General features: G+C 34.9%; 1 protein-coding gene across 1 annotated transcript; it reads left to right on the forward strand.

Moving 5' to 3' along the window:
- Positions 1 to 421: 421 nt before the first annotated feature.
- Positions 422 to 9,866, forward strand: dld (deltaD). Its single transcript, XM_079809066.1, has 14 exons — positions 422 to 602; positions 2,130 to 2,205; positions 2,352 to 2,431; positions 2,517 to 2,585; positions 2,667 to 2,736; positions 3,623 to 3,723; positions 3,829 to 3,969; positions 6,378 to 6,479; positions 6,657 to 6,847; positions 6,924 to 7,094; positions 7,172 to 7,361; positions 7,437 to 7,574; positions 7,658 to 7,747; positions 9,599 to 9,866. Exons 1-14 carry the CDS (start codon positions 564 to 566, stop codon positions 9,662 to 9,664), a joined length of 1,524 nt encoding a protein of 507 aa, XP_079665192.1. The 5' UTR covers positions 422 to 563; the 3' UTR covers positions 9,665 to 9,866.
- The last annotated feature ends 1,768 nt before the right edge of the window (positions 9,867 to 11,634 follow it).

Below are 11,634 nucleotides of genomic sequence, written 5' to 3' on the forward strand. Positions count from 1 at the left end.
TCATAGGGACACATTCAAGATTCACAGAATTTGGTGAAGCATAGTGGAGACATTACAATATAAAGAATTTCTTCATAAAGTTAAACAAAATTTAATTATTTTTGTTATTGATTAACTTTAATGACTTCTTCAGCGATTCCATCTCTATTAAGAATAAGTTACATTGAGGTACATTTTGCTAATTTTTGTTTATGAATGTAATATTTACCATGTAAAATGTAGAAGTTCACCACATATTCAAACATTTTGCTTATGTGTATGAAAGAACATATAACATCTTTAATAATTTATAATTAACATTTCTTGGGGGCAAAAAGAAAAGAACTAACGTCAGACCAAATTTTTAAAGACAAATGAGCCAATTCTTCCTCGTGTACAGTACAAACAGAGCATTTGTTGTCAATGTCGAAGAAGTTTCTTTAGGTTGAGGAACAAGCTGGTTGCGTGACGGCATCAGGCAGCGACTCTGACAGCTTTCCGTACTGCGCATGCGTAAATTGTCGAGTCCTTGGACACACCGATCGCTGTAGGTGAAGCGGTCTCGGAAGGGACGTTCTGTCAAAATGCAGACCTGGAACCATCTATACCGCACACTCGCCACGGTAATGACTGTTTATTTGCCCCAGTACACTCTACTTTGGATATATCCGTAGTCCGTTAGAATGAAAAGAAAGCGTTTTAGACAGACATGCAATGTTATTACTGTGTAGGCCCAACATACTAGCTTGTCAGCGTGCACAGTTGTCAGCCCATAAACACAAACGAAGCAGAATGAGTTTATGTATTATGTATAACTACGTGCATTTACTTGTATCTATATATAATTTATCGAAAGTGCTAATGGATATTTATTGCAAAGCTAAGAATTAGGTCTGTCATCATTGGTTGAACTTGCAGGGGCGTGTAGTTTCATGTCTGTGGAGCTTTTTGATCATTTTTCATGTCACATCATTCTGATCCAGGCACAAATATAAACCTTTTTTTTACCATCATAGGCGTGTTTAAATACAACACTCGGTGAGCTGCCTATCTAGAATGTGCCAGTGATGGCCAAAAATGCTGTCTAGGACTAGTTAGACTGAAAACAAAGTTTTTAAATAAAAATTTTTTACACTTGTATGGTAAAATAATGTGTGTGTGTGTGTGTGTGTGTGTGTGTGTGTGTGTGTGTGTGTGTGTGTGTGTGTGTGTGTGTGTGTGTGTGTGTGTGTGTGTGTGTGTATACATACATACATACATACATACATACATACATATATATATATATATATATATATACATATATATATATATATATATATATATATATATATATATATATATATATATATATATATATATATATATATATATATATATATACATATATATATATATATACATATATATATATATATATATATATATATATATATACATATATATATATATATACATATATATATATATATATATATATATATATATATATATATATATATATATATATATATATATATATATATATATATATATATATATATACATATATATACATATATATATATATATATATATATATATATATATATACATATATACATATATATATATATATATATACATATATATATATATATATATACATATATATATATATATATATATATATATATATATATATATATACATATACATATATATATATATATATATACATATACATATTTATCTATCTTTTTTTTACTATTTATTTTGTTTTAATTTCAGCTTTAGTCATTTTAAAACATAAACTCTAGCTTGTTTTATTTCAGGCAACATTTCCAATTTCCAAGGCAGGTTTTTTTTTTTTTTTTAAAGTTAAAAATTTTCGTCTGCTAATACTTGTATGGAGACTTGAGTCCTGGTGCAGAATTTTGGATTTTGCCTTTATTATTACATAATTATGCAACTGTTTAATACTCGTGATTAACTTTCTTTTGCTTTAAATTTTGATGTTTATTTTCCTCTTTATGTCTGTTTCTCCCTTTAAAATATATTCAGCTTTTTCATTGCTATTTGTAAAGGCCAAAACAGAGTGTGGAGAAGAGATACCATATCTGTATTATAAAATAAAAACCTTTTTTCTCTATTTCTATTGAACAATACAGCGAGGTCAGCACCTTCCCTGCAAGCTGCACGGAGCCACCGTCCTGTCTGCGAGAACATATGCTGACAAAGCAGCAAGTAAGATGACTTAAAGTCATATTTGATTGTAGTAATTGATACTGCTGTATTTACAAATTCTCATCCATGTCCTTTATTTTAAAGTTAAATGATATGAAATGCACTAATATGTAATGATATTCAAATAATCATTTGTTCTGTGAAAGTTGATGCTGATGTCACCGTTGTGGGCTCTGGGCCTGGAGGATACGTCGCCGCCATCAAAGCAGCTCAGCTTGGTTTTAAGGTATCAGTTTGACGCCGGGTTCATGGATGCCGTCGGTTTTTGCTTTGAATTCGCTGGTAACATCACATGCCACTTTCTTTCACAGACAGTATGTGTGGAAAAGAACGCCACCCTCGGAGGGACGTGCTTGAATGTGGGCTGCATTCCGTCAAAGGTTTGTGATTTTAAAAATGCTTCCCCAAAATGCTTTTAACAATGGTTATGGTTAACTTGATTATTTGTTTGCCTATTTAAGGCTCTGCTGAACAACTCGTACCTGTATCACTTGGCACATGGGAAAGATTTCGAAAGCAGAGGCATTGAAAGTAAGTTCAAGTGTCAATATGCGATATGGGTCAGCATAAACATCTTTTATTGTGACTTGTATGTCAAGATCTTGCAGCAGCCAATAGATTTGAATGCTTTCCTTCTGGCAGAGGCCATTGGAACTGTAATAAATTATAGAGGACTGTGGTTATTTCAATCCTGTCTTTTTAAAGTGCCCCTCATTTTGATTTGAGGTCTTATACAAGAAGTGTACATGGAACCAAGATAAAAAAAAAACACACACATTGTCACGTAATATACATTGCAGCGTCACCACTTTTTCTCATAGTGTCTGAATCGGTTTAATAAAGGATTCAGTGTCTCTAAAAGCCCTCCTTTCCGAGGGCAGACTCTGCTCTGATTGGTCAGATGGCCAAGTCTGTTATGATTGGTCTACTCTGCTCTGATTGGTCAGATGGCCCAGTCTATTGTGATTGGTCTATTCTGATTGGTCAGAAACTAAACGCCCATTACCATATCTGAATATCAGCTCCAGATCTTCCTCAGCACTTGATACACCGGCTGAATCCAAAATCGCCCCCTATACCCTCAAATAGGGCACTATTTGAGGGGGCATCCATTTGTAGTGGTGTCCGAAACCATAGTGGACGTTATTGAGTGCACTCATTCAGTCCCACATTGCACCGCAATAATGAGTGTACAGCCGATGGACACTCAACGGCTGTCCGAATTCACTCACTCATTTTCATTCACTCCTTCAAGTGAACTGTATTAGTGGACTAACGTAGGGAATAGTGAATAAGGGTTTAGGGGGCGATTTCTACGAAACTTTGCACAGTACGTAAAAGGTAATATCTGAAAAAGCATAATAGGGGGCTCTTTTATACATTTTTAGTCAGTTCATAATGATTTATTCTGCATTAGTTCAGGGGATCTCATTGAACCTGGAGAAGATGATGGCGCAGAAGAGCGGGGCTGTCAAAGCTCTGACAGGAGGAATCGCACACTTATTCAAACAGAACAAAGTGAGATTGTATTTTTTATTTGTTTTTGAATATTCTTCCTTCACATGTGGCAGTAAAGCAATAACACTTTTAAAGTCACACAGAATGATTGTTTGCAATCCATAGGTAACTCACGTCAATGGTTTCGGAATGATAACTGGTAAGAATCAAGTGACCGCAAAGACCGCTGATGGAGAACAAGTCATAAACACCAAGAACATCCTCTTAGCTACTGGATCAGAGGTCACCCCCTTCCCAGGCATTCAGGTACATCAGCGAAGACTGTTCCATAACCTAAGCCTCCCTGTCTACTGCCTACATAGGCAGCTGCCTTCTAAGTGAGCATCCTAACTGATATGGAACCTCATAAGAGAGTGATTTGGAACACTTTTAAAGTTAGCATGTTGCTATTTTACCTGCACAAAACTGTAATATGCATGGATAGTAGGGCTGTAATCAACCAAAGAAAATCTTGGTCGACTGAAGTCCTGAAATTTTCGACTAAAAATCGACTAAAAATGACGTTAGGAAAAAAAAAGGTTAAATTAATTAGCTGCGCACTGTGCGCAGTACTTGGTAGCCTTGTTGTCTGCATAAATGAATTATAAATAAACATATAAAACTAGTAGGCTATTTGCAGTATATTAAATCGTTTTTGAGCTGATTATTTTGGACTGAAGTGAGTCTGACACACGAGTCAGCTCTGACAGCATCACGTGCACCTGCGCAATATCATAGCCTATGATTTCCCAAAATATAGTACTATTGTCAACTCGATATCATCACAAGAACTTTTGAGGAATATGCAACATAATTTAGACAATTGTTTTTGTCATATGTATTATAATAACTGACAGACAGTATAATTTCAGCCGCTCTGTGCAGCTCAAACGTTAGGAGCTCAGCTTCGCGGCTGAGACACGAATAGACTATTAACTTAAAGCTTTTACTCTTTAACACAAAAGGCACGTCCACTTTAATAAAAAAGGAATATTTATTAAACAAGCCAGATCAAGAGCAGAAAAAACGCTCTCACAATTAAATAAATAATATAAGTTACAGAAAACTAGCCTTCTTCAATCTGTCTCTCTTCTCCAGTGGGTTGGGCTAATCCAAAAGTGGAAACAATGGGGGTGTTCTGAAGGCAGACTGTTACCTGTGAAACAGGGCTGCTCTGAAAACACCCCCATTAGCAATTAGTGCTTTCCACCTGATCAAATGAACGTGGCGCGGCAAAACTGATGAAATGAACGCGGCAAAACGGACAGTACAGATCCACTTTTGCGGCACGACTGAAGCGTGGTGTTGTGACGCTTCCCCTCATGTGTATGTTGATGGGCGTTCCTCAAGTTTACCGCTATGGGTGTGCGTTTGAGCCAGCGGGGAATGAAAAACAAAGGACCGGCGAGAGACTTCTGTTCGCCAGTTGGTTGGGCCAATCCAAAAGAAGTGAAAACAATGGGGGTGTTCTGAAGGCAGACTGTTACCTGTGAAACAGGGGTGCTCTGAAAACACCCCCATTAGCAATTAGTGCTTTCCACCTGATGAAATGAACGCGGCGCAGCAAAACAGATGAAATGAACGCAGCAAAAACGAATGAAATGAACGCTGGAAGAAATCGACCAATCAAAATTTTGGTCGAGCCAGAACGTATCGACCAATAATCGACTAATCGACTGGGAGATTACAGCCCTAATGGATAGTATATAAAATAGTACATTTTAAATTATTAAAATATTTATTATATTTATTTTAATCAAATTAAAAAAATAAAATGATTAAAGACAATTTTGTATTTTCTGTAAATTAAGAAAAAATCGTTAATTATAATATATATAGGGCTGTACGATTAATCGAAAAATAATCGAAACCGAAATTCAGAACCTCTAACCGACATATTTTTCATATGTCGTTTATTTCGGTTTTAGTCACGTGACTCCGCCCCTTCAGTCACATCAAGTGCAATTTGCAGGCACACAGAGATGCAGGAGCAGTTATCTGTGTTTATAGATGCCCAGAATCACTATAGTAACTGCATGTTTTACACAGTTTATAGGCGACCTCTAGTGGACGGAAAAGTTACATAATGTAGCTTTAATGCATTCAAATAAATGTAATGTAGGCCTACTGTGTTAATGTATCTGTATCTGATGTACAAAAAGCAGAAATCTGCCCCATAGACAATAACTGCTGAAAGTTAACCGTTTCCTTCAAGTATTTTAAAATCACAAAGAAATGCACTTTTTCATTAGAAAAAAAATGGTTTCGAGGTTTTTATTTTTGGTCAAATCATTGAAATATATATATATATATATATACTACTAATATTTATAACTGTCCTTATAAATGTCTATTTTGTCAGGAAGCCTTGAAGCTTCTCTTTTGTTGACAACAGCCGGATTATAAGCACTTCTCATTACAAGTTCACTCTGTAACACGCAATGCATGTATTTAATTATATCGCGGCCCTTGAAATTGGATAATCACACTAAGATTTATTGCGATTTTGGTTTTTATTTTGATTATATGTGTTAAATTGTGTAAATATTTTGTGATCAACGTTTTTCTTGCTTTGTATGCCATCTTCTATAATTATGCTCCCTAATAGCCTTTGTGTCGGTATGTTGCGTTCAGATCATGAATTTTAAATCTTCAATATTTCCCCCTTTTTATAGATTGATGAAGAAACTATTGTCTCGTCCACCGGTGCTTTGTCCCTCACGAAAGTTCCAGAGGAGCTCATTGTGATTGGAGCTGGAGTCATTGGCGTGGAGTTGGTGAGTGGGCGATTAGAAGGTTATAGAGTGAATATTACAGAATTGAATTCCCTAGTCATCATAAGGCTGATCTAAATTGTTCATTTTGGCAGTGAAAGTGCATGTTTGAAACATTTGAGGACTGGTGATGCTTCTGAACTGGGTTTGATTATGGAAGTCCATTTTGTTTGTTCCCAGGGGTCCGTTTGGCAGAGGCTTGGTACCAAAGTTACAGCCGTGGAGTTCCTCGGCCACGTCGGCGGGATGGGCATCGACATGGAGATCTCCAAGAACTTCCAGAGAATTCTCCAGAAGCAGGGGTTGAAGTTCAAACTGGGCACAAAGGTCATGGGTGCCACCAAGAGACCTGACGGCAAGATCGATGTGGCGTGAGTGCGGCGTTTCTCCTGTTTAAGATTGAATTCTTCTAGCGCTTTTGCCCATTCTGTTGTTTCCTTTCGTTAGTGTGGAAGCTGCGGCTGGTGGCAAGAACGAGACGCTCACCTGTGACGTTCTGCTGGTGTGCATTGGCCGCCGTCCCTTCACCGGTAACCTCGGCCTTGAGTCTGTCGGAATTGAACTGGATAACCGCGGGAGAATCCCTGTCAACGGCCGTTTCCAGACCAAAGTGCCCAGGTATGATGACTTCAAATGTTGACTTGCATTTGTTTTCGACAAACAAGTCTTAATTTGTGTTTCTAACCTCTTTTTAGTATCTATGCCATTGGAGACGTTGTAGCTGGACCCATGTTGGCCCATAAAGCTGAGGATGAGGGGATTATTTCTGTTGAGGGAATGGCAGGAGGTGCCGTCCATATCGACTACAACTGTGTGCCCTCTGTTATATACACACACCCTGAGGTCGCCTGGATCGGCAAGACCGAGGAACAGCTCAAAGAGGAAGTGAGTAGACTCGTCATGTCATGACACGATTATGTCAAAATCATCACAAATAGCTAATAATTGCCTATTTTCTAGGGTGTGCCATATAAAGTAGGCAAATTCCCCTTCGCGGCAAACAGCAGAGCTAAGACGAATGCTGACACAGATGGACTGGTAAAGATCCTCAGCCACAAGGACACAGACAGGATGCTGGGAGCACACATTGTTGGAACGGTAATGCTATATCTGCTTTAGATTTTTCCTGTGTAGGAAGTTTAATGATATGATAATTCATATATGCAATTTTCATTTTACAGGGAGCAGGGGAGATTATTAATGAGGCTGCATTAGCTATGGAATATGGAGCATCATGTGAGGATATCGCAAGAGTGTGTCACGCCCACCCTGTAAGTGTCTCTGAATATAGTCTACTGGTTTGTTATTTTCTCTATTCTGAAGTGCCAGGAATTAAAGGGTCCTTATCAGTTGTTCCACAAGGTGCCAACACTGGCCCAGGCCATTGTTTCACAGTAGAAAACAAAACTAAAGAGACGGTACAACAACAAAATACCGGAGGCTGCAACAATAACAGACACCCACATTGACAAGCACTTGTGTGAGGGGGATGAGAGCTGCAACTTTAGTCTAAAAGAATGCAAAGACTGGAGAGAAATTGCTGGAGAAAAGTAGCGCAGACACTGGACAAAGATGAAACTCTCTAGAACGCAAGTGTCGACCGCCTGCGTTTGCGGCTACGCGTTCAACTACACATAAGCTAGCGTACACTTAAAAAACAAAAACAAAGTGTGCTTTGAAGCTTAAGACATTCTGAGGAATGAGCACTCTAATCTTAGCCATTTTTTGTCAATTTATTTGAAAAATTATGCATATAAAATATCTTAAAGTAAAATATTACTATTAATAATAATAATACATTGCGACATTGTTTGCGACATATTTTTTCAAATGTCTTAACCAACTTTTTCCTCTCTTGCCCACCTCACAAGTGTCTTTGAATATAGTCTACTGATTTTTTTTCCTAATTTTTCTCCGTTACAATTATTAACATACATTTTGGCAATTTTTTACTATTTTTAGTAGTAAACTAATTTATATTAAAAAAATTATAAAACGGTAATAATAAATTGTTTATATTTGCCTTTCTTTTTTATATTTTTATATAATATTGTTTATATTTTACAAATGTTATCTTTTTCCCTTTTTTTGGAAAATAATTCATATAAAATATAATTAAAAATATGAATTATGGCCATTTTTTGCTATTTTTAGTAGTAAACTAATTCATATTAAAAAAATAATCAAATGGTAGTAATAAATTGTTCATATTTGCCTTTCTTTTTTATATAATATTGTTTATATTTTTCAAATGTTATCTTTTTCCTCTTTATTTGGAAAATAATTAATATAAAATATAATTAGAAATATAAATTATGGCCATTTTTTGCTATTTTTAGTAGTAAACTAATTAATATTAAAAAAATAAAAATAAAATGGTAATAATAAATTGTTCATATTTGCCTTTCTTTTTTATATTTTTATATAACATTGTTTATATTTTTCAAATGTGTTATCTTTTTCCTCTTTTTTTGGAAAATAATTAATATAAAATATATTTAAAATATGAATTATTACTGTTGTTAATAATAATTGTAAAAACATATTTTGCACACCTCGCAAGTGTCTCTGAATAGTCTATTTTCTACTTAATTATCTCTATTAAGTTGCTATTATTAATAATCATTCTGAATAATTTTTTACTATTTTTAGTAGTAAACTAATTCATATTAAAAAAAATAATCAAATGGTAATAATAAATTGTTCATATTTGCCTTTCTTTTTTATATTTTTATATAACATTGTTTATATTTTTCAAATGTGTTATCTTTTTCCTCTTTTTTTGGAAAATAATTAATATAAAATATAATTAAAAATATGAATTATTACTGTTGTTAATAATAATTGTAAAAACATCTTTTGCACACCTCGCAAGTGTCTCTGAATAGTCTATTTTCTACTTAATTATCTCTATTAAGTTACTATTATTAATAATCATTCTGAATAATGAGCAGACTAATCTTGGCCACTCTTTTGCCTTTTTATTGTAAAATAATTATTCAAATTAAATTAAAAATGTTTTATTAGTTTAATTATTATTATTATTAATACATGTTGTAATTTATTTTCAAATAAATATTTGTTATCCAAATGTGTTAACCAACCGTTTCCTCTTTCCCCAGACTGTATCAGAGGCCTTCAGAGAAGCCAACCTTGCAGCTTCGTTTGGAAAAGCTATCAACTTCTAGATTTTCTTAACATACACTTGTATATAAATACACTATCAGCTGCATTTTTTTTTTTCTTCCCAAAAAAAAAAAAAAATTCACACAATTTGTAGTTCTTCAATCTCTGGGCCTTCAGATGGTACCCTTCATGCAAATATCCAGAATAATCCTGTAAAACACTTAGTCTGTTATTTAAATGTCATAATAAAGAAGTTTGGAACTTCGTCTGACTGAGAAAAATATTGTTTGGATTTTATAAATCAGTGTTGTTCATTTTCATGCTGGTGGTCATAAACAGTCTCCTGAACACCAAAGCAATAATTTTGAAGGTTGGGAAAATTGACTTTGGCTGTATTGATACACATGGGAGATGAATAAAATGAAACCTCATTATGCAGTGTTAGATCTTGCTTTCATTTAGGGAGACGTGCGGTGCATTACAGTTAAGAAGTTATGAGATTTTGAAAAGATTATTTAATACATTTTGTGGGGAGTAGTTGAAGGTTACATGTTCTGGGTTATATACAGTGTATGTATATGTATGTACACATATACACTGATCAGGCATAACATTGACATTAGGTGAAGTGAAGTGAATAACACTGATTATCTCTTCATCACCTGTTAGTGGGTGAGACATATTAGGCAGCAAGTGAACATTTTGTCCTCAAAGTTGATGTGTTAGAAGCAGGAAAAATGGGCAAGTGTAAAGATTTGAGCGAGTTTGACAAGGGCCAAATTGTGATGGCTGGAGTAGACGACTGGGTCAGAGCATCTTCAAAACTGCAGCTCTAGTGGGCTGTTCCATAGAGGCCCCACCTTGCAACTTACTTAAGGACTTAAAGGATCTGCTGCTAACATCTTGGTGGCAGATACAACAGCACACCTTTAGGGGTCTAGTGGAGTCCATGCCTCGACGGGTCAGGGCTGACAGAAATTCACTTACAGTGAGAGTCACTGGAGAAATGATCTGTATTTTTACTGTTATTAGTCAAGCACTACTTTTGCAGACTTGCCAAAAATACTAAAAGTGGAACTGTAAATTAATTTTAAATTAGTAATGTGCCAACCAACTTATGACCATGACTTTCCACTGCTTAATATACCTTTATCACTCAAGTTACATCAGTATAATTAAAAAACATTAAAGATTATAATAAAGTCTGTTATACAATTCTAAAGCTTTCTTTCATAATAATGAACTAATGCATGATTATCAAACAAATGCAGTTAAATGGAAATGTTATATCATCAACGTTTATTACTATTTAAACCTACAAGTTCAGAATGTGTGAAGAACTGAAGATCATTAACTGCAGCAGAAGTCATTTCGTCTTTTTTAAGCAGGGATTTAAACATCCATGAATTGATTTTATTCTTAGGGTTTACAGTAATCCTGTGTTGATTTTGATTGTGCAGTCTTCCCATTTGCCTTCCCATGTTTGCATCGGCAATGTCAGCCAATATAAATTACTCATAATCATTAATAATGAATAATGGTAAAGAATAAGACGTGATTTGAAAGAACATTAGCTAATCGGTATACGATAAATGTGATCATATAGCGTTGCATGCATTTATAAGTTTACGTGCAGTTCCTCCTTCAGACCATCAGAGGTCATTGTTGTCTCCTGCATAGCGCAATAACCAAAGGTGGTTTATCACGTTCCTCTCAGAAAGAGCGATCTAGAGTAGCAATTTGAACAGCTCATTCCTGTAAACCTAACCTAACTTCTTTTTCTGAAATGTTTTGGTTAGCTAAATTGTGCTTATGGAATAATTCCTGAAAAAAAAAAAAAAGCTCATTTGTTTGAAATTGTGCCTATTTAAAGCAAATGTAAATGTTTTCAAATACATTCTGGGGCCGATGTGGATGTGTCATACCTCATAATAAATGAATAATAGATGAAGAAAGGCCCCAAAAGTGAACATTAATGGCTTCGATCAATTTAGATGAACTTACTGAAATCATGCCAGCTGAGACCTTGGTG

The sequence above is a fragment of the Gobio gobio genome (assembly GCF_949357685.1).
Source record: "Gobio gobio genome assembly, chromosome: 25".
In the NCBI taxonomy this organism is placed as follows: Eukaryota; Metazoa; Chordata; class Actinopteri; order Cypriniformes; family Gobionidae; genus Gobio; species Gobio gobio.

What these genes read in the sequence shown, in the direction of transcription:
- dld (XM_079809066.1), top strand. Translation starts at nt 564, where the DNA reads ATGCAGACCTGGAACCATCTATACCGCACACTCGCCACG. An exon ending in GAGTCATTGGCGTGGAGTTG is followed by an intron (nt 6,480 to 6,656) that starts GTGAGTGGGCGA and finishes GTTTGTTCCCAG; the next exon opens with GGGTCCGTTTGGCAGAGGCT. An exon ending in TTCCAGACCAAAGTGCCCAG is followed by an intron (nt 7,095 to 7,171) that starts GTATGATGACTT and finishes ACCTCTTTTTAG; the next exon opens with TATCTATGCCATTGGAGACG.